Source organism: Squalius cephalus (assembly GCF_949319135.1).
Source record: "Squalius cephalus genome assembly, chromosome: 21".
NCBI lineage: Eukaryota > Metazoa > Chordata > Actinopteri > Cypriniformes > Leuciscidae > Squalius > Squalius cephalus.
In genome coordinates, this window is record NC_137142.1 from 15,376,887 (window position 1) to 15,400,533 (window position 23,647).

Below are 23,647 nucleotides of genomic sequence, written 5' to 3' on the forward strand. Positions count from 1 at the left end.
TCAGTCATGTCCGTTCAATAAAATTGGCAACTTTCAGGTTAATAGTAGGAGATATCATAAAATAAATGGTTGTGTTGTTTTCCCCCACTTATTTCTGGCATGGATTGGAACAAGCTCTTCAGAGAGATGACACAAAAGGGCTTCAATCCATTTGTGTGGTTTTCAGTACAAATAAACTCACACGATGAGGCCATGGCAGAGAATTTCTTAGCTCTAGGTCATTTGTGGAGGAGTGAAACCTTAAAAAATACTGCCCTCTAGAGATGCAAATGCATTTGACATATTTTCCAATGTGCAAGCATATGGTGAATATTATGCGTGTCAGAGGAGAGTTTCTCAATCTTTTTGACTCCAAGGTCCCTCTTTGTCCGAGACCTTTTTCAAAGGGCCCCCAATCTAAGCTGACATGTGGCACTTCTGTTGTACTAATGCAATCATATTCATTTATTGTCCAAATACTTCTTTGGGCTACTGTACAAAAGTTTAGAGCCAGTAAGATTTTTATTTTATTTTAAGGATATTAATACTTTAATTCAGCAAGGAAGCATTAAATTAATTCAATCTTGTAATATCTAAACGCAACATTGGTGAGCATAAGAGACTTCAAAAACCTCTTTTTGAACATCAGTGTACATATGCATCACTAAATGTGAAGTGAAATGCAAAACTGTACAATAAAGGCCAACAAAATTAGCATTTTCTGTGAAATCACACAGCACATCAGCTTTAGACTGTTTATTAACAGTGCTGATTTACAGTCTCAAATACAGAAACATTCCAAAACCTCTCTCTCACACACACACGCTTTGAGCAATAAAGTTGTAAATGCAGGCATTTACACGTTAGAATCGTTCTGCTGTGGACAATTAAGCAGAACATTTTGAGAAGCACTTTAATTCTAGTGGATCAGTCAAGGGTCAGAGGTCAAAGTATAGTAACGGAAAGATAATAAGAAAACTACTTGGAAGACCAAGACACAATTCAAATATACATCCTAAAATCCACTGTATAACGTGATACACCAGTTCAAATGAATCGGATACCGTATGCCTATGCGTTATTCAACAAACAATATTGAAGGAAACAGGGTGTGGAAGGTAAAATGAATGAAACTCATTTAAAGTAAAATATAAGAACACAAATCATGTCTATAGGACAACTAATAAAAGTGTCTTTCGGTGTCAAATAATAATCATAATCACAATCACACACACTCACGTGTTAATTCAGGCATGTCCCAAAGCTTCAATAACACAAAAACCAAACACAAAAAAGTATGAATCTGATCTCTATATGGAAGAAAAAACATTTAAAACAGCAAACTGAAAATTCCAACATCCAAAAAGCTCAAATAATAAAATATTTACAAAGTAAAGCACAAAACCTTTCACATTCCCAAAAGCCTAATTTCACAGTGAGGTCGTTGTTTGATCTTGGTTATTTGCTCAGTATTTGTAAGGGGAATATTGCAGCTGTGTGTCGTGAAATTCCTTAAAGTAGGTGCTTATATTCCTCTAACACAGTGCTTCTCAAAGCTGTCCTGGGAATCATCCTCATCTGACACACCTGATTCAACTCGTCATCTCATTAGTAGAGACTGCAAGACTTAAATGGGGTGTTACTGATAAAAATGTGCAGTGGTGGGTGACCAGGACAGCTTTGAGAAGCACTGCTCTCACACACACACTGTGTGCACATAATGCATAGCAAGAGGTGTAATAATTAAAACTGGACAGGTGGAAAAGAGAAAACGCAAACCTGCGGCAAGATAGAGAGAAAAGCACAACCACATCAATCTTTCAGAAAGGAGCTATGACATCATACGTGATATCATCAAGCTCAATGAGCGCTGCTATGGCAGCACGTGAGGGCATTGCCGTTGCGATGCGGTTTGTGTAGCGATTTTGTGCACAGTGAGGCAGTTCCTCTCCAGTCCTCTAGGTGTCCTCCTCCGGCACACCCAAACCTCTTCTTCTGACGGTGTCACCCACCGGCTGCCACTCTTCAGTCTTTCCCCCGTACTCGTCTTCATCATCCTCTTCCTCTCCATCCGCTTCCTGCTCATCTTCAGATTGCTGCAGGAGACGCACCTGCCCCGCAAGCAGTTTCCCTACAGAAACATTCACGCGTCCACAATTACACAATATCGTCTTTGCTTTTTACACTAGGTTGAGTTTTAATCGATCTCTGTTACGTTAGAAGTTCCCGTAGTCAAGCAGGCATAGGTTTCATATAAACATTCACACTTACTGTGGTGATAATCTGGTGAAAGTCGTCGTGATGGGAACACAAAATCTGCGACGAAAACCAGCACCTGAGAGAGGAAATAACATGAAATCAGGGAGACGTGACTGACAATTGATTCCAATGGAGTTTGACGTTAACATGTTCAAAGCTAATGAATAAGCTAATACTTAAGGGAATATATAGGGTACATTTACACGACAACGATATACTAAGTTGTTCCTTTGCGCTTTTTTTGCTTACAGAAGACAATAGGCGCGTGCGTTTCCATTACAGATTTACGCAAAACTCTTGCGATTTTTCCTAAATGTCGACAGAAAACTATTGCGAAATGACGGCATTTCCATTAACCGATGTTATGCGACTAAAACTTCGTTTTTTCCTCTCGTGATAGGTCATTCCAAAAATCATAGCAACGGATGTTGGTAGGTTTATGCATCTCAGCCACCGCACTGGCCATTACTATTAATCAAAGGAGACGTATCCAATCATTAATGGCAAGGAAAGACCCTTATACTTGAGAGCGGCACATATGAAGTGTTTCTGGGTGTTTCTCCCTCATTTCTGCTTCGAGGTCTTGATTGTGGCATTTCTTTGAGGTTTAGAATCCAGTATTCCTGTAATACTTCTGTCTATTATGAATTTAATAAAGAACCCTGTCTCGTATTCTGTCCAAACGTACTGTGTCGTCTACGTCAGGTGACCTGTAAATGCGCAAAAACTGTTTCCATTGCAGTTTTGCGAAATATTTCTTTTTCGAATTGCCTGAAAAACCACCTCATGCGAGCGTAAAAACCTTTTTGCGATAAATGGGAGTTTTTGCGAAATTGACGCGTTTCCATTGGGCGTATTTTCAATTCGCAATTTAAATTTTTGCAATTTGAAGGGTAATGGAAACGCGTCTACTGTTGTCAAAATGATCCTCGTTCACACGGATCTGCGGAAACAACTAAAAACACTATAAGGCTGCCAGGCCAGTAGATGATGATGCCACTTTGTAAAGAAACAGAACGTGCCTATAGACTGAACATGTCATACGCATACGTCACCATTTTCACAAATTCGTGTTTTTGTGGTTTACACAGAGTTGAAAACGATATCGTTTTCAAATACTTGCACTTTAAATCCCGTTTTCAGACCACCAAAACGCTGTTGTTGTGTAATCGAAAGGCCAAAACACAAAAAGTTTTAAATTCGTGTAAATGGCCCCTATATGAATGAGCTTGTTGCAGTGCATTCTGGGATTATCCACTCCAAAATTACACTTGAAACTGATCTTAGGTACACTAATGTTCAAAAGATTGGGGTTAATAAGATTTTGAAAAGATATATAAATATATATATAAATGCAACCTTGTTGAAAATAAGAGAATGAGCACAAGAAAATACAAGGTAGTGTATTTGTGTACACTCACCAATCCAAGAGTCAATCCTGAGATGAGTGTTGCCAGGGCAAATATCCCATACGAGCCCCAAACCGGGACGCCCAGCTGCTCCGTTAAGTAATTATGGCAATGCTGAAACACAAGGTTAAAAGATCATTTAAATTACTGCATGAAAAAAATCCATGAGCAGATTATAAATATATCAGGTATTTATTACAAAATCATTATAACAATTAAATAAGTTTACTTTCCACTGGCTTCAAATTATGCTTACAAAAAGCTCATGCAATAAAATAATTTGAACCAAATCAGATTACAAATTCCATTTTTTGTTTATTTTTTTAAGTAGCTGTGTCATATTCAGGATAATGTACAGTCAGGCAATCGTCCCCTCTTCTTTAAATCAGGAAGTTTATTTTACATTTACATTGACTATTTGAGTGTATATTTTCCCTCACTGTCTGTTGCTGGTTCCTTCACCATTAGCTTGAGGTATAAATTATTTGTGTGGGTAAATTGTAACTCTTAAATTATTCACAAAATTGCTAAGAAAATAATACAATTAAATACACAGGTCTGAGAGGAATGCAGTTTAATATTAACAGACAAACACACTCACCCTGATGAACATGGATAACTTAAAGAGGGCTGACATTGCGTTCATCCTACAATTAAAAAAATATCAGTCAAAGACATTTTATCACATCAACTGTAAAAATAGTTTGACAGCTGTACATTTATAGTATGCTGCCTTATGAAACAAGTTTTACATTAACCACAGGCTGCAGGTTTCCTGGAGACTTTGCCAGACTCACCCAGAGGCCTTTGCATTTATTACAGAATTTGAAACCACCCACACGCACTACGATTACTCACAGGAAGGAAGAGGGGCCGAACCAGGAAGAGACCGGCTCTATGCTCTGCCATTTCTTCTCATCAATGAAGTTCAGGAAGTCGTCTTTAGATCGGGCTCCTTGATATCTCCGAAACACACCATCTTTACAGCTGCAACACACACACACAATCATATATAACCATTTATAACGGAGTTTACGCCCAACACACAGGGACGGTGCACAAGACTGAAAACAAAACAATTGCTGGTGTCTATCTATCTACCTACCTTAATACAACTGTTCAATAGTTTGGAGTCAGAAAGTCAGAAAGACCCTTTTATTCATCAAGGACCCATTAAATTGATCAAAAATTACATCAATAATTTCTTTTTACAAATAAATATTGTTCTTCAAACTTTCTATTCATCAAAGAATCCTGAAATGAATCACGGTTTCCTCAAAAAAGCAACTGTTTTCAACATTGATGATAATGAGAAATGTTACTTCAGACCATATCAGCATATTAGAATGATTTATGCCGGATCATGTGACTGAAAACTGGGTAATGATGCTGAAAATTCAGCTTTGCATCACAGGAATAAAGAAAACTGTCATTTTAAATTGTAATAATTTTTCACGATTTTACTACGTTTGACTACCGTGGTAATCCAGAGTTCTCGCGAGAGCACAAGTTGAATTTGCTCAGCGAGTTACTCTGGTGTCGAGTAATGATGCTCATTAAATATGCCCTTGTATCCGAGCTGCACCAATCACATCGGGTTATCTGATATAGGCGGGCCAGAGGCGAGCTAAACAGATGACGACAGCGCTGTGACATCGAAATCATTAGTAAACATTGCAAGATGGCTATGGATGAACACCAGTTGTTTGAAACGGCTTTGGCCGCTACAATGAACGAGTTAGACTTGGCTTTTTATCTAATACAGGAACAGAAGACGCCGCTCGAATCATTCCTTTGCAAGAAGGACGCCGTTTTTGCTGTTTTGCTGTTTTGCCGGCCGGATACAGCAAGAGTCTGATCTACCACTACCACTAAGCGTATGGGGTTTATTGTTGTGATTGGTCGTAGTGTTATCCAACTGCGTGCAGTGAGATTTTCAAATCCATTCTTGGTGCCGCCCCTCGAGCTGGGCGATTTTCATTAGTCGACGCCAGACCATTAATCTTTTAGATTTAGGCCTGGATTTCCAGGGTAATGTTTGACTGTATTTTTCATTAAATAAATGCAACTTTGGTGAATCTATCTATATATCTATCACTAATTACCAACTAACTAAATTCTAGACAGGGTCAAATGTGTGTAAATAGAATGAAACTCACTGGTAGATAGTTGGGAGAGCTGTGATGATAAACCTCCCACTCAAACCTGCAGAACAGAGAGAGAGAGAGAGAGAGAGAGAATGGAGTGAGACTCGTAAGGACAGGAGATCAGGTGAGCAGAGGAGCCAGATGTGAGGAGATAACTGCATACCCGGCTGCTCGGTGACGTCCACTTTGGCAATGCTCACTCCCAAATCTTCTCCCCATTCTGCAAACTCATTCCACACGGGCTGGAGCTGCTGGCAGGCCGGACACCATGGAGCAAAGCTGCAGTAGACAGACAAACCTTTAATCCAATAACACAATCCCAGCCAGAGGAGACACAAAGACACTGAGGCTCATTTGTTTTCCATGGGATCTATTTAACTACAATCCTCTTGTTCGATGGCTCTAGCAGGAGGAAGCGTGCTGTGCAGGGAAAAAAAGACTGTCAACTTAAGTATTTTTTGGAAGGCAATGCATAAAAAGGATGGATAATTTTCTGACATCATTTACTCACTATCGTGTTTTTCCAAAGCTGTATGGCTTTCTTGTGTGGAATACAAAAGGAGATGTTATGCAGAATGACAGCCTCAGTCACCATTCAGTTTCTTCGCATCCGTTTTACATACAATTAAAGTGAACGGTGACTGAGGTTATCATTCTGTCTAATATGTCCTTTTTCTTCTTCATAGAAGGAAGAAAATCATGAGGTTGGATCAACATGAGGCTGATTAAATGATTACATCCCTTCATTAACTTCAAAACTACAGAACTTCCTCTAACCTGAGCCCAGTACAAGAACACGGCAGTAAAAAAATAATGAAATAATCTGAAGTTATTGTTGTGTAATTATTATCATGTGTAACACTGGTAATGGTAATGCAAAAATAAACACACACTTTTTTTGCACAACTCAATCTAATAACTCACAACTCGATCATCCATTCTCCAGTCAGGATTTCCTCCCAGTTTCCATCTGTGATTTCTCTTAATTTACCCGGCTTGGCCGATGCGGGCTGCAGCATCACACATGTTGCGATAAACGCAGAAAATACACACACGCCGGCTGTCATCCCCCTGACTCTGCGTGTGTATGTGCACGCCATGTTTCAGCGCCCACTGCTTCCCTTCCGCTTCCGCCTCCACTCCCACGTGCTGCTGATGGGCGGGGCCAAGTCATTGACGTCATGACGCACAGCGTTTGAAAAGGTAACTTTTTTTTTTTTTTTTTTTTACAGTCTATGGTTTACAACATAATTTAACCCACTTCCAGACACTTATGCCTAATTAACATATGATTTTAATTTAATTTATTTTTTTATTTAATTTTACATCATATGTGGCCCTTTGTATTATATTAAAGTTATTCCATGAAAATACTATACTGTTTGATTATTCCATTAAAAATGTTTGTCTTGTTTCATCTTCTATTAGGTATTTTTCTACCTTAAAAAAAATAAAATGTATTATAAAAATATTCTATTAATATATGTATTAAATAAATGTTATATATATATATATATATATATATATATATATATATATATATATATATATATATATATATATATATATATATATATATATATATATATATAGTAGAAAATGTTTATAATTAATTTTATTTTTAAGTATTTATTTTGAATTTAGGTAATATATTTTCTATTATATTTGCCTGAAATTAAATAATCAATTTAATTTACATATAATTCATTATGTAATTTGAAGTTTAAGATGTATGTAACATTTATAATTTGCAAAAAAAGAACTTATCAGACTGTTAAATAAAATAGACGAAAGAACGGTTTGCTTTTTCTTTTTATTGGGACAAAAAAATGTTAAAACACAAGGTGGCGCTATGAGCTCTGTCTTGATTTTACTGCACTGTTTTGTTGTGAATCCTAGGAGAATATAAAATCTCGACAATTGTAGATTTACAGAGAGAGAAAGAGAGAGGGAGAGTGAGTGAGAGAGAGAGAGAGAGAGAGAGAGAGTGTGTATGTGTGTGTGTGTGTGTGTGTGTGTGTGTGTGTGTGTGTGTAGATCAATCGAGAAAAGATTTTTTTTGTAAAAGTGAAAAAAAAAAAAAACCGGCCCACACACACATACACTCTTTCTCTCTGCTGACAAATGAGTGCTAATGACAGCAGTGATGTGATAATTTCTTTTCCACAGTGAATATGTTAAAAATGTACATATTCATGAGATTCCTGAGATTAATGTAACTGTTTTAACGAGAAAGGGGTATATATATATACTTTTGCGAGATACTGTGTGTGTATATATATATGATATATGAACGGCTGATATATATATATATATATATATATATATATATATATATATATATATATATAACAGTTATATGACTGCTTGTATAGCAGTATTTAATATACTGTCCTCTGAAAATAACTCAACATATACGTCGTTTAACAATGCAAAGCCACATGTCCTATTCATCATGTTCATGTTTTTGTCTGCTTGACAGGACCATACATATTTGTGTATCTTGTATTAGAGCAGTTCAAATTTGTGCTTTGAGTACAATTCTCTCATACTGACCACTGGATGTTCAGCATGGCACCTCATGGCAAAGAACTCTCTAAGGCAGGGTTCACCAATCTCGGTCCTGGAGGGCCGCTGTCCCTGCAGAGTTTAGCTCCAACCAGCTCCAACACACCTGTTTGAAAGTTTCTAGTATGCCTAGTGAGACCTTGATTAGCTGGCTCAGGTGTGTTTAATTGGGGTTGGAGCTAAACTCTGCAGGACAGCGGCCCTCCAGGACCGAGATTGGTGAACCCTGCTCTAAGGAATTGAGAATTAGAATTGTTGCTCTCCACAAAGATGGCCTAGGCTATAAGAAGATTGGTAACACCCTGACACTGAGTAACAGTTCAGGCCAGGGTCATACAGAGATTTTCCAAGACAGGTTCCACTTGGAACAGGAACAGCATGAGGTTGCAGAAGCGTAAGGTCAGCTTGTCAGTGCTCAGATACGCCGCACACTGAAACAAGTCGGTTTGCATGGCCGTCGTCCCAGAAGGAAGCCTCTTCTGAAGCTGGCTCACAAGAAAGCCTGCAAACAGTTTGCTGAAAACAACCTATCCAAGAGCATGAATTAATGGACTGATGAGACTAAGATTAACTTGTTTGGCTCAGGTGGTGTCCAGCATGTGTGGCGACGCCCTGGTGAGGAGTACCAAGAACATTATGTCTTGCCAGTCGAGCATGGTGGTGGTAGCATCATGTTCTGGGGCTGCATGAGTGCTGATGGTGGGGAGCTGCGCTTCATTGAGGGAAACATGGATTCCAACATGTACTGTGACATTCTGAAGCAGAACATGATGCCCTCCCTTCAGAAACTGGGCCGAACGGCTGATAACGACCCCAAACACACCGCCAAGATGACAACTGCCTTGCTGGGGAAGCTGAAGGTGATGGAGTGGCCAAGTATTTCTCCAGACCTGAACCCTATTGAGCATCTGTGGGGCGTCCTCAAGCAGAAGGTGGAGAAGCACCATGTGTCTAACATCCAGCAGCTCCGAGATGTCATTATGGAGGAGTGGAAGAGGGTCCCAGCAACAACCTGTGCAGCTCTGGTGAACTCCATAGGAGGCAGTGCTAGATAACAATGGTGCTCACACAAAATGTTGACACTTTGGACACAGTTTTGACATGTTCACTTAGGGTGTACTCACTTTTGTTGCCAGCTATTTTGACAATAATGGCTGTATGTTGAGTTATTTTCAGAGGACAGTAAATACTGCTATACAAGCAGCACATTGACTACTCTAAAATATCCAAGTTTCATTTCTATAGTATTGTCCCTTGAGAAGATATACTAAAATGTTTGTTGAAACGTGAGGGGTATACTGTATATTTATATATAGGCCTGTCTGTTGTGTAAAATTAAGTCAAATATAATTTTTTTTCCCCCAAAGCTGCTTATTTTGTGTATTTCTTCATCAATGTCTGGCTTTGTGAATGTTGATCTGTAATTGATCTGAAACGTTATTTACACCCCATCTCAAATGATGTACTGTGTTTGATAACATTCTGTCGTGAACATGACAACGGTGAAAATTATATGTGAAACATTTTTGGAATAAAATTACTAGATATCTAGAATACATTGTTAGCATTTTATGCATCCTAATACACACATTAAGTAATATTTTCACACGTGCATAATTTGAATCTAATTGCAAATGACGTGCAATAAAAATATTCCGTTCACACATCATGTCAAGTGTCCTCACACATCATGTCTCACATTTTATCTCAAGCATGCCTTTCACTCATCATTTAGTTTCCTTGGTAACCAAGGACAGTAACTTACAGATAAAAACGTTATTAGATAGAAACATTGTTCATTGCAGTGGAAATAAACTGATATAAAACTGATATCAATCATTTTCACGCATTAATTAATATAATCATATTTTTTAACGATGGGTCTGGGGTCTGGGACAAAAAAAATCAAAAACTGGATTTCAAAAAATCAGTTTAAAAAGTAACAAGCAAACAAATAAATTAATAAAATAAATAGAAAGATGAGAAATCAGGAGGCTTAAATCTGCAGAGAACATTATTATGTGATTAAAAGTATCTTCTCCGTCCATTTCTCATTTCATCCGGTTAACACCATCTACGGAGTGTTACGCGGTGACCGTTCTCACTGACGTCTGCACACACACACACACACACACGCGACAGGATGCACGTGGGAGGAGAGAAAACGCCGGAGACAGCATGAATAGGAGTAGGTGGATATATAAATCTACTTTCCCCCTCTATTTCTCATCCTCAATCTCAAACAGGCTTTTACCTGTTATGCAAGTCGCTGCCTACTCTCAGCATCATAGAAAGAGCCTGCTCATTTTCAGATGTACCAAAAATAAATTGCATTCTGTGAACTACTGCCACACACATATGCTAATGGACAGGCATACTCATAAAAACCCTATTATAGATGCGGGTTGTCTTCATTAGATTGCATTACAGCTTTTATGTAACTGTGGATGATGAACAGCTTGTGCACTCAAACAGAAGAAAAAAAAAAGAACTTAACACTAAATCCACACACAGCACGGTCTGATTGATTCCTGTTTGACGCAGAACTCTAAATCTCTACAGCTGGGATGTAGATATTCTATGTTGAGTTATAGGGACACAGTCCAAGCCAATTTCTGGAGCTGCGACTCCTTCTGCCTGGAGATTTTAAGTCTCCAAAATCTTTCAGAAGATTGAGCATCACCTCCTTCACCAAGAGCAGCTCCAGATGGACAGACTGAAGCTGAGAGCCAGAGAGAGTTGCAGAGCTGTTCTAGGTTTACTGTGCAGCTGCGAGTACAATCGCTGTCCTTGCTGGTCTTTAGAGATCGGTTGCTTGAGCAACACAAGCTTTGAGAACGGACTCTTTTCACATTTCTGTGGTTCTCAGAAGCAGAAGTCGTCATTGGGTAAAGTTCTATAGAGGTGAATGGGAGGCAACAGCAAAATTTTGTATTCCCATTTGCTCCAATAGCAAAAAAATAAAAATCCATGATATAATTTCCAAGACTTTCCGAAAGAGGGAAAAATATAGAGAGATTGATTATAGCATTCATAAGAGAGAATGATGTGAAATTTGCCATCACTCCTTCACTTGCGTGTGAATTTGTTTTTAAGTTCTTTTTTTCTGTAATTTAATTCCAAGGTAATAACACAGTATGATTAGAAACTTAGAGTATATACACTACTGGTCAAAAGTTTGAGATCGGTAAGATTTTTTATGTTTTTAAAAGAAGTCTCTTCAAGGCTGCATTTATTTGATAAAAAACAATAAAAAAAAACAGTAATATTGTGAAATATTATGACAATTTAAAATTACTGTTTTCTATTTTAATATATTTTAAACATAATTTATTCCTGTGATCAAAGCTGAATTTTCAGCATCATTACTCCAGTCTTCAGTGTCACATGATCCTTCAGAAATCATTCTAATATGATTTGATGATCAAAAAACATTCATTATTTTCAATGTTGAAAACAGTTGTGTACAATTTTTTTTCCAAAATTCTGTGATGAATAGAAAGTTCAAAAGAACAGCATTTATTTAAAATAGAGTATTTTCTAACATTATAAATGTCTTTACTGTAACTTCTGATCAGTTTAACTCATCCTTGATGAATAAAAGTATTGACTTCTTTTAGTTCTTTCCCCCAAAAATAAAATAAAAATTCTTACTGACCCCAAACTTTTGAAGGGTAGTGTTTAATGTTACAAAAGCTTTCCATTTCAGATAAATGTTGTTCTTTTGAACTTTCTATTCATCATAGCATCATGAAATAAAAATGTAAATAACTGTTTTCAACACTGATAATAATCATAAATGTTTCTTGAGCATCAAATCATCATATTAGAATGATTTCTGAAGGATCATGTGACACTGAAGACTGGAGAAATTATGCTGAAAATTCAGCTTTGATCACAGGAATAAATTACACTTTACTGTATATTCACATAGAAAACAGCTGATTTAAATTGGAATAATATTTCACAATATGACTGTTTTAGTTTATATTTTTAATCAAATAAATGCAGCCTTGGTGAGCAGAAGATACTTCTTTTAAAAGCATTAAAAATCTTACCGATCTAAAACTTTTGACCGGTAGTGTATGTGAATTAAACACAAAGAACAGAGTTATAAATGTGTATTAAAAGAATGAAATTATGAAAAATCTTTAGGCCTACTGGATTTTGCGATGTTGATAACTGTGGAAACGCGTCATCACAGTTGGTGAAATGCATTTTATCAACAAATAATGATGTAAGTGACGAAAAATCTGTAATTAAATATCTATTAAATAGATTAGATAAATAATTTAATATATAAAGTTGATTTGATTAAGAGTTTTGTAACATAGAAATCACTCTCATCAGCATCTTGAGGTTGTCATAGGTTTCTGATATACTTCAGTTCTTCTGAATCTTGGCAGAAAAAAATAGCACTAAATGATGTCTAAATGATATTTCTGCTCAAAAATGTTACCTCTCAGGTCTTTATCTGGCAACATAGAGTTTGAAAAATATGGTTTAACAAAGTTTTGTGGCTTTTAGTCCATGTCTTTGGGCTTTGAGGTCAGTACTGCTGAACTCTGACAGAATTTAAGATAGCAGATACATTCAGTTACTTTTTTCTCTTCCTGGAAACTGAGGCAAAAATATTGATGATGCAATCTGCACTACAAAGATTTTTGTCCAATCAAATGATCTCTAGCATGAGAATGTCCCTCCCCAAATTATCTTCAAGCCAACTAAGTAGCATCAAATCATGGCAAGGAAAAACAACAGTTAGTTGACCAATGTGCTGTATAATTCTTAAAACAATGCAAAAAGCAAACATACCAATATTATACGTACAGATGTCTAACTATTCAACATAAATCGGAAAAATCCAACAAATCAATAGGGTTCGACAAAAAATAAAAAATAAATGACAACAGTGTGGAGGCATTCTAATATGTAAAGGCACAAAAAATCTAATTCAAATATAGATGATACTGAAATAACACTGTTTCATGCACTTACATAATATTCTGAAGCAATAATACATTGTGTTGCATGTGTCCCATACATGGATTGCTTTTGCACACATAATTTCTCCATTAGTTTCTAATAAATGTTGATGATTTTGGATTCATTTTGGATTCAGAAGGTCGAGATCTGAGCATCACCTTGAAGATGATTATGCAAATACAGCTGACTCTCTCTGAGAATCTCAATAACTAACTAGCCCCAGTTCTGCTCTGTGACCCAATTACTGTCATAAGAATAAAAATGATTAAGCAATTAATTTCCCCCTACAGATAGGCCTACCCACCAGAGTGGCACATGGACAAAATTCACATGGCTCTCAATCACAGGCCTTTCACACACACACACACACACACACACACACACACACAAAACAACAACCTCGTCCTCAATACGCCCACACACACTCTCTTGGACTCCTCTACTAGCACTCACGTTTACTATGTTCACACGTGTCTAAAACACATGACACAAACACTACAACACAGAGGTCAAAAATTTGGTCAAATCAGTAGCAGCTACACTATAATAGTTTGCCACACACCTGACTATAGCATCATTATTCTAAAACGCCATTATATATCCCTGATCAAAGCAAAGTCAAAGCATAAACAAACTAAACATTATTAAAAGCAACAATTGCTCGTTCGTTCGCTGTCTGACGGTAGCCTATTGACAAAAAGTGTTTGACAAATTTCCTCTGTTAGCTAATTTCTCAATTTGCTCTCTCTTTGGTTACCATGGAAATTTAGCTGGCAATTATCATCACCCACCAGGCCAGCAATTAGGGTAGAACATTTCAGATTTAGCTCCTACATTTCAGCTGTCAAACACTACAACCGAAGACTGACTTGTGATGTAGCCAACGCGCGCGTGATGGATAGGAAAAATCAGGCGCGCTGTGAGAACAGGTGCACTACCACAAACATTGGCTGTGTGTCTCAAATTCATCAAGCATTCCTGCTTTGCATCGTCAGTTTGATTGGATTCCTGGAGCTCATCACATAAACTGACAGCGATTTTAAGCAGTAGCTGTTGGCGCTCGTGCACCAGTCAGCCTACGCCCACTGAATTTATACCGCCCCCTCCTCTATCCTCCGTGCATAGGACGGAGAGCGCGAAGGAGACGCGTCCGTGCGGAGTTGCCATCGGTGGGAATATTCGTTTAGAGGAAGTCTCCGAATTCGTCTCGAACGACAAAAATGGATGAAATGGAAGAGGAGTTAAAATGCCCGGTGTGCGGCTCGTTTTTCCGCGAGCCTATCATCCTGCCCTGCTCGCATAATATCTGCCTGGCCTGCGCGAGAAACATCCTTGTGCAGACGCCCGACGCTGAATCCCCGCAGAGCAGCCGCGCGTCCGGCTCCGGCGTCTCCGATTATGATTACTTAGACCTGGATAAGATGAGCCTGTACAGCGAGGCTGACAGCGGATACGGCTCTTACGGCGGGTTCGTGAGCGCACCGACCACCCCGTGCCAGAAGTCCCCAAACGGGGTGCGAGTTTTCCCCCCTAGCGTGCCTCATCCGCCCCAGGCGCAACACCACCTGCTGCCTCACACCGGCGTCCTGCCGCCGGTCCCGCGGAACTCCTGCCTCACCTGCCCGCAGTGCCACCGCAGCTTGACTCTGGACGACCGGGGGCTCCGGGGCTTCCCCAAGAACCGCGTGCTCGAGGGAGTGGTGGACCGGTACCAGCAGAGCAAAGCGGCCGCGCTCAAGTGTCAGCTCTGCGAGAAGAGTCCCCGCGAGGCGACGGTCATGTGCGAGCAATGCGACGTGTTCTACTGCGACCCGTGCCGCCTCCGGTGCCACCCGCCCCGGGGTCCGCTGGCCAAACACCGGCTCGTGCCGCCGGCGCAAGGCAGAATCAGCCGCCGCGCGAGCCCCCGGAAGATCTCCACCTGCACCGAGCACGAGCTGGAGAACCTGAGTATGTACTGCGTCCAGTGTAAGACCCCCGTGTGCTACCAGTGTCTGGAGGACGGCAAACACTCCACTCATGAGGTCAAAGCGCTGGGGGCCATGTGGAAGCTCCACAAGGTGGGGAAACTGGTTGAGGTTGTTGTTGTTGTTGTTGTTTATTACATTTCCCCCCTAATGACAAAAAAAAGCATATCTGACCAAATGGTTTAAGCTGGTAGCAGATAAACATACTGGTCTAGATGTCTCACAACCTGGTCTTCTGTAGGTTTAGCACTTTAGCTGGTCAGCCTGACCGGCTGAAAATGCCCTAAACCCTTTTAAAACAAGCTAAAACCAGCTTAAATGTTGTCTGGTTTTAGTATAAGGGTCTGTGATGGTGCAGTAAGACTTGTCACTGTGATGGGTGAGACACCACCGGTCTAATTAAAACACAGCGCACGACACAGCCAGCCATGATTCAGGCCAAATGAAAAACACTTGTGCTCCAACTCTCCGGTTTAGATTGGACAGGAAGAGGTAAGGACAAACCTTCTTATGGAAATATGTTTTGGATTTTGAGGCATCTATGATAACTGCAGTGCACGGTCAGGGCTGTTTTATAAGGATGGAGGTTTAATTCTCCGGTGGTGTTGTGATGCACGTTTTAATTAAAATATGTTCGTTGATTGAACTCAAATATACAGGTTGCTTGTGTTAACTGTGTGTGTGTCTGGATTCCTCAGGGAATGTGCAAAACCGCTGTGACACTGGCCTGTTGTTGTAGCAACATGGGGCAGAGAGCTGATTTACTGTGTCTGTCTGTCTGTGAAGGAGAAAGGAGTGTATCCAATGGAGAGCCAAAGAATGAGGGAAGAGTCCCCTCTCTTTCTCTTAGTCCTAACATGCTGCACCATGCGAGTCAATAAGTTTAAATAAAATTGTGAGTGACTCTCAGCTAGACCGTTTTATTTAATCAGAAACGATAAACATGAGCAATCAACAAGTAGGGAGATGATGGATCAATAAGCACATGGTTTAACATGGCACACAAAAGTCATGTCTGTACATTACCCTTTTAATTTAGAAATATTTTTGATGGTCGATATTAAAATTCTGGGTGATATGATAAGCCAATAATTATTTTCATGTTATGGCAGATAACCAATAAATGGGCGATATGTTGAATATAGTCAATTTAAATGTTTTAAGTGAATTTAGGCACCACAAAATTATAATGTACAATATAAAAATGAATATTCATTCTGAGATTTGCTAAAGATTACATTTAAAGGGGTCATGACATGGATTTTTTATTTTTATTTTAATATGTTCCTTGAGGTTCACTTAAAGTTTTTTTTTTTTTTGTAAAAAAATATATATATATGTGGAAGAACTATTATTTTCAACCTTCATTCTGACCCGCTGTCTGAAATGATCAGTTTTTAAGGGGCGGCTCCTTTAAGGCTTGTCAGTAAATGGCTATTTTTTTGATTGGCTAATGTCATTGCATAGGAAACAGTGTCAACACCCCCTCGCTATTGTGCATGAGTAAGTGTTTTAAAAACATCCATATAAAGCTGTAATTTACAGACAAAGCATTATGAAATCATTTACTCACGGTTTATGATGCAGCTGCTGCCAGATTCAATACAATTGGCTGCTTCATCTGTTAACCCTTAAATGTAGGAATGTTTCACCAGTCATTATTACATATTTGGGTCTTTAGCAACCCGGATCTATACATCTAACACAGATGGATCTCTACCTGTCGTGATAATATAAAACTCTCCTGATATTAGAGTAACAATTATAGAAGAATAAAATAAAGCATATTTTGTTACCTTTTGGAGCTTGAAGGGTTCAGTTTGAGTTCATCACTGTCCTCATCAGAGTTCATTTCCCAGTACATTCAGCATCTGGTTCATATTCGAGATCTCAAACAAATTCTCAAAACTATACATGTTTTCAACATGTTCAAAATCAATATTTTGATTGCTGACAGCTTCTTGACCAGATCCACCATCAAGTGACAGTGACACTAATATATGATTGCTTTCAATATTTGCTCTGCAGTAAATCGCTGAGCCATTTCAAGATTTGCTGATGATATTTCCTATTCTTTTGTTTTCTGCCTGCATTTACTATGAGTGAAACGGCACTTCATCATTGTGTATGAAAGGGAAAAAAGGTATTCTTGTATAATTTTATTATTTTTTTCTTGTGTTGTTTATAATGAATTGATTAAGGAATACTGAGAAGGTTGATATCTAACTTTTAAAAAATGAATGAGGAGGAGGGTAGTGAATGACGTAACTAAAGACCTGAGGTATGCGTTTAAGGGTTAATGAAAGTTTCTTAATTTTTCCTCGTTTACAAAGCAATCTGCAGTCAAATTATCTGAACAAACATATAATCCTTCAATGTGATACAGGACACCATTAAATTAAACCATCCAGTTGTTCCTGATCCTGGTATTCTTCTGAAGTCTCTACAGAAATGAGCAAATGAGCTGTTTAGACAGAATGCATCAAAGCGAACTTTCCTTTATGCTTCTATTCACTCTTCCAATTGTCCTGTTGTCGATCTGAACGGGCATCTGTATCCTGTATCCAGTGTGTGTCATACATATAATGGTTTCTATTTGCTTTTGACGCTACACTCGCATTCAGTTCAGGCAAGTGTCAGCCGTTAAGCGATGGTGCAATGGTGTAAAACTATTTGTTTTGATGTCTTGCTTTGGAGGCAAAGAAGCATTAAATTGGTCAAAAGTGACATTACAAAAGATGTCAATTTAAAAAATGCTTTAAAAACTTTCTATTCCCCAACAAATCCTGAAATTATCAATGTTTAATGCTTAATATTTTAGTTTTTTACAGTTTCCACAAAAATATTAAGCAGCACAACCTTTTTAAATACTGATACTGGCATATTAGAATGATTTCTGAAGGATCATGTGACACTGAAGACTGGAGTAATGATCCTGAAAATTCAGCTTTGTTTTCACAGGAATATATTACTTTTTAAAACATTTCACAACATTACTGTTTTTACTGTATTTTTGATTAAATAAATGCAGCCTTTGGTGAGTATAGGAGACTTATTTCAAAAACATTAACAAATCTTTTGAACAGTTATGTATTTCTAATACTAACTGAGAAATCACTATACGTTTTTACTCTATCAAGTAGAAACGAAATAAAATAATAGTACATTTGAAAATAGTACATTTAAGGCATGTGGTAGAGCATGTGGTAGAGCAATTTGACTGTTGTATGGTACTAATATTCACCCCTCTTTCACTTTTGAAGAAGATAAGGAGACATTTTTATGGGCAGACAGATGTGAGAGCAGAAAAAGTTATTTAATTCAAGCACTACATTATGTGTTAAGCTACATAATTTTAGGTGTTCAATTACTTTACTCCCTGTTCATAGCTCCATGTCTGATGTTGTGATTGCATAATATCAGTTTGAACTGGGACAGCAGCATTACGGCAGACCCAAATACAGCTCCCCCCTTTTAGCACCTGGGGCACACACACACACACACACACACACAGAGAGAGAAGATCTTGGATCAGTGTCCTCTACTATGGTCCCATCTGTAGCTTTTTCACTGAACACTAGCGAGCTGGCCTCATATCAGAGGAAAATGGCCTCTTTCCGCACTGCAGACACTTGCTCGTCATTCACTAAACAGATTGTAGTTTTGCTTTAGCCTCAGGGCCCCATATGCTACTTTTCCTCTCATTTTCTCCATCTATCTCTCTGTGTCACATACACAGACACTTATGTGCATTCAAGTCATCTCGTAAAGATCGTATTTACGAGTTGACCACACATGAACATACGAGTGGGAAGCTCGGGATTTTCTTTAAGCCCCGATCTTTACAAGTTGGGGGCGTGTCACTGAGAAACATGGCGGAATACCGCAATATTTAAAGGTATTTAGCAGTGATATTGCTAGACTTTTCTATTTACAGCGAAGTAAGCTAATTGCCTGCACAGAATATGATGGCATTATAATATGTAATATGTAACGATAAAGTTTGCAGTGGCTTCATAAATTAGGCTAATTAAAACATAAAAAACCAAAGCACACCTGATGCACATTCTTTGTTCTTCATTTTCTAGAACTAGAGTTTAAGAAACTTGCTCTATTTTTGTGTAATTAATTAAGAGAAAATACACCGCCATCTTACTCCGACGAAAGTGACTTGAACGCACATGCCGTCATGAACATGACTTCCCACCTCTTAAGTACGAACTTCTCAGGAGGATTTGAACGCACCAATACACAGCAAGTAGGAAATGGGGCCTGTGTGTTGATGCTATAAAAGATTTTTACTATTAAAGCTTTTTGCAACAGTGCAAAATATTTTAAATAGTATTTAATTAGTACAATAGTAGTCCACAGATATGGATGTTATCTAGAGAGCTGGCCGGGTGTCAGTACATTATATGTACATCATTTAAATAAAAAAAAATAAAAATGTATACTTATTTTGCATGATTATTTATTTTACATAATGTTTACTGACTATTCACATAATTGTGACAAAAAAGGTTCATTTTCCAGTGAAAAATGCTGGCGTTAGATTTTGGAACTGGTTTATCTTTAGTACAAAACATACATAAACATACAGCATTTTCAACAGAATGATGATTTCCATCTTTTAAAGAGCAAAAATGGATGATTTCCACAATTTCTTACTTGTAACACTCTTTAAGTCTCTCTAGTAGTGCAACCAAGTGGAAATACAGAAAAAATGATTGTTTCCAAACATGTTTCTCTTGTTGTCCCTTTCACTCCGACACTGTCTTCCATTGCATGGACAAACTAATACTTGACTTGTTTAATGCAGATATGTTGGGCTTTAGTATGCAGTATTCTAGTGTGTAACACTGCAATATGTGACTAAACGTTTTGAAAAAATCAGAAATATTTACAACCGTTACTAACTTTAAGGCAGGACACCACAGGTAAATGTGATAATTAATTTTATCAAATAGGCATGACCACATTCCCCAGTTGATTAATGGCAGATTGAGACAATTGGGGGGTTTTTTATGACAATTTTCTGAAATATGCAAATGAGGCATGATTAATTAAATATGCAATAATTTGCACACATTTCCAGAATGGAAATCTGAACATTGGATAAAGCCAGTTTCAATATTCTTGTTTAGTTTGTTGACATACTAAGGTTTTTACAGAGGGGCATTTTGGATATCTCTTAGAAAATACTGTCAAAAAATGCTTTTTCACCATATTTCTAGGAATAAAATGTTATATAAAGTAGGTGAATGATATGAACAAAACCCTCGTAAAAAACTTTAGAATTAAACTGGAATGTTTGGTGTAAGTGATACTAAAGCTGAGGAAAAACTAATTTTAAGAAAACATAAAATAATATCTTAAATGTGCATTGTGGATGCTTTCTATCCACTTGCCTAAATGAAGACATGATATGAAAACAAAATAGCTCAAAATCTTAAAATTGACCAGTGCAAGAAAAAAAAAAAGGTTTTGCCTGTAATGTCTTGCCTATTTTACTAATAATGTCTGTAATGCCTGTTTGGGGTTTGTAGCAACTGGGCTCTTATTACAGAACCATCCCAACCAGAATAACCATGGTGATTTCAGCTCTCATTTAGGACAAAGATTTAAGATAGGATGTTTCTGTAACATTGCCTATGCTGGGTTCTCGTTGTAGGACTTTAGTATGTAAGGTGCTAGTCTGTTAGTATGTAGGGGTTTAGTGTGTTAAGCTGTAACATGTTTGGCTTTAGTGTGTAAGGCTGTCATATGTAGGGCTATGTAATGTTATGGAGTGTAATGCTGTATCATATAGCGTTGTAATGTAGTATGTAGGCCATAGAGAGAAATTTGGAGCACTGTGTTTCATTCCTTGTTCTCTCACTTTTGTTCCTCGTTTGAGAACAGACCACAAATGAAAGTGGAGGTCTCTCGGCGGATGGTTGTCATAGCAATGTGAGAACATTTATAATAGGATATTTTTCCCACTCTAAAGCAACATCCTTTGGCTGTGCCTGACGCACACACACACATACGCACATGCACTCCTCTTCCTATTCTCTCACCCACTCTTTAAATGACAGATTTAATGACTAACCTCTCACAAATTATGTCACTTCCTCACATTTTATGTAGATCCCTGATTCCCTGTTGCAGCAGTTTGAACTGCTCTGAACTGTGTTAAATAAAGTGTTAAGAGTACTGAAAAAAATGTATTATATTAAACATAGCAAAACTGGATTAAATATAATTTTAATAAATCATTGAATTTCTTTATGGTATGGGGGAGGGGGGGAATCATACTTTCCATAAAAATATTAAGCAGCACAACTGTTTTCAACACTGATTAATGCTTAAGAAATTAATGCTTTTATTTGGCAAAGAAGCATTAAATTGGTCAAAAGTGACAGTAAAGACAATATTATTACAAAAGATTTTAATTAAAAAAAAAATGCTTTTGAACTTTCTATTCATCAACAAATCCTGAAATTATCAATGAGCATCAAATTATTTTTTGAGCATCAAATCAACATATCAGAATGATTTCTGAAGGATCATGTGACACTGAAGACTGGAGTAATGCTGAAAATTCAGCTTTGCCATCTCAGGAATAAATCACAGATTAAAATAGAAAAGAGTTTTTTTAATTTGTAATGAAATTTCAAAATAATCAAATAAATGAGAAATGCGGACCTTCTTTCAAAAACATTCAAATATTAATGAACCAAAACTTTTGAATGGTAGTGTATTTTATATTAAAACAAAAATAATAAAATTCACTTGTTTTGTATGATTGTGTATTTACTCACAATATACTAAACTGAAATTATTTTCTAATAATAAGACTGTTGTTAGACTTTTATCCTTTGTGCAGAACAAGCTTTAGTAAAGTTAGTTAAGTAAAGTTCACTTGCTCTTTATATCATTTCATCTCTCTTACCTTCTGTCTTTATATTTCCAGGGTCAGCTCTCTCAAGCACTGAATGTTCTGTCTGATCAGGCCACAGAGGCCAAAGAGTTCCTGGTGCAGCTCAGAAATATGGTACAACACATACAGGTACAACAAACACACACACTAACACTTATACTCTCACACAGTGCACTTGTGATGTGATCTGATTCTGTCCTCTCCTTGTGCTCTAGGAGAATGGAGTTGAATTCGAGGCATGCTTGGTCGCCCAATGTGACGCTCTGATTGAAGCTCTCAACCGCAGGAAAGCCCAGCTTCTCAGCAGAGTAACCAAAGAACATGAACACAAACTCTCAGTAAGCACAACCACACACAAAACATTCCTGTATGAGTAAGTCTAAAAAATAATCTCTAAAAACTCTATCACAGTTATCGGGTGCCGTTCTTCATTTGAGGAGCTCATTTATGCAATGCAAATCAACCACAAAAGCAGAACGACAGCTCTATGTTGTGTTTTTGAGGTAAAGGGAAGGTTGGAAAAAACCCAAATCACACAAGTTACGATTTGATTTCTTAATTGGAGGATTAGTGACTGCCACCTTGAGGATTTTTAGTGTGTGCTAATAGAACTGATGAATAAATTAGTTTAACACATTTTTTTATTGCAAGCAAGGGGATTCATTTTTTATTTCTTTTTTTTCAGTAGCTTTGTAAGAATAGAACTACAGAAAACACATTGATAACTGAAATTGTTTAGTTTATTTAGATGTTTTTGAACTTTGAAATCAGCATTCACTGTAAAAAATAATTTGTTGTTTCAACTTAAAGCAAGTGTTTGTGCTGCCTTAAAATTTTAAGTTTAGTCAACTTGAAATGTGAAGTTGTACTAAGTGACAACTTGGATATTTGAGTTGACTAAACTTAAAATTTTAAGGCAGCACGAACATGTCACGATGCCTGTGTGCTGTGTCTTGTTAGGACTTTTAAGTTGAACTGTTTCTATTGTTTCTGTGTTCTCCTCTCCTGTTCCCCTTGTTTGTGTTACCATAGCAACCCTGATTAGTTCTTAACAGTCCCTCAGGTGTTTCTTGTTTCCTTGTCATCTTGTTAGTTTCCCTGTGTGTATAGCCCTGTGTTTTAGTCTGTCTTTGTGAGTTGTTGCCTTTTGCTTTTTGCATTCTTGTTCCTGGTCAGGGGTGTATTCCTGAAAGCAAGGTTATCTTACCGTCACACATACCCTGAACTCTCGGTTGATTTAACCAAACCTCGCTTACTCGAGGTATGCTGGTTCCAAAAACGCGTCCGGGAGTAAATTCATCCAACTCAGAGTATGTTCATGGTTAACACACCAGATGTTCTCAACAGAGTAACGAATCGACGAGTCACCATGGAAACGGACGCTAAGAAAAAGCACGCCATACTTCTTTC

The 23,647-nt window shown here is 37.8% G+C and overlaps 2 protein-coding genes across 7 annotated transcripts in view; one reads left to right on the top strand and one right to left on the bottom strand.

The window, feature by feature from the left end:
• Nucleotides 1-424: 424 nt before the first annotated feature.
• Nucleotides 425-6,944, bottom strand: tmx1 (thioredoxin-related transmembrane protein 1). Of its 3 annotated transcripts, XR_013819523.1 has the most exons (9): nt 6,719-6,941; nt 5,958-6,073; nt 5,807-5,852; nt 4,506-4,634; nt 4,249-4,294; nt 3,660-3,761; nt 2,251-2,314; nt 1,682-2,110; nt 486-1,535 (listed from the first exon to the last, which is right to left on the bottom strand). XR_013819523.1 is itself a non-coding variant. In XM_079855145.1 (8 exons), exons 1-8 carry the CDS (start codon nt 6,892-6,894, stop codon nt 1,938-1,940), a joined length of 852 nt encoding a protein of 283 aa, XP_079711271.1. In that variant the 5' UTR covers nt 6,895-6,941; the 3' UTR covers nt 425-1,937. The 3 variants fall into 3 exon arrangements, 2 of the variants coding, with proteins under 2 accessions (XP_079711271.1, XP_079711270.1); XM_079855145.1 differs by having other exon boundaries at nt 425-2,110; XM_079855144.1 differs by having other exon boundaries at nt 486-2,110; nt 5,807-6,073; nt 6,719-6,944.
• Nucleotides 6,945-14,212: 7,268 nt separating this feature from the next.
• The window catches only part of trim9 (tripartite motif containing 9), a 29,352-nt gene continuing 19,917 nt past the window's right edge, over nt 14,213-23,647 (top strand). For all 4 annotated transcript variants that reach the window (XM_079856049.1, XM_079856051.1, XM_079856050.1 and 1 more), the window contains exons 1-3: nt 14,213-15,408; nt 22,271-22,366; nt 22,453-22,575. In XM_079856049.1, the coding sequence (XP_079712175.1) occupies nt 14,569-15,408; nt 22,271-22,366; nt 22,453-22,575 (1,059 nt within the window). In that variant the 5' untranslated portion in view covers nt 14,213-14,568. The remainder of the gene's footprint in view (nt 15,409-22,270; nt 22,367-22,452; nt 22,576-23,647) is intronic.

Coding starts and splice junctions, on each gene's coding strand:
- tmx1 (XM_079855144.1), bottom strand. CDS start 6,894: ATGGCGTGCACATACACACGCAGAGTCAGGGGGATGACAGCCGGCGTG. Junction 3,762..4,248: donor AGTTATCCATGTTCATCAGG/GTGAGTGTGTTT, acceptor CTTGTGTTTCAG/CATTGCCATAATTACTTAAC. Junction 2,111..2,250: donor TTCACCAGATTATCACCACA/GTAAGTGTGAAT, acceptor ATGTTTCTGTAG/GGAAACTGCTTGCGGGGCAG.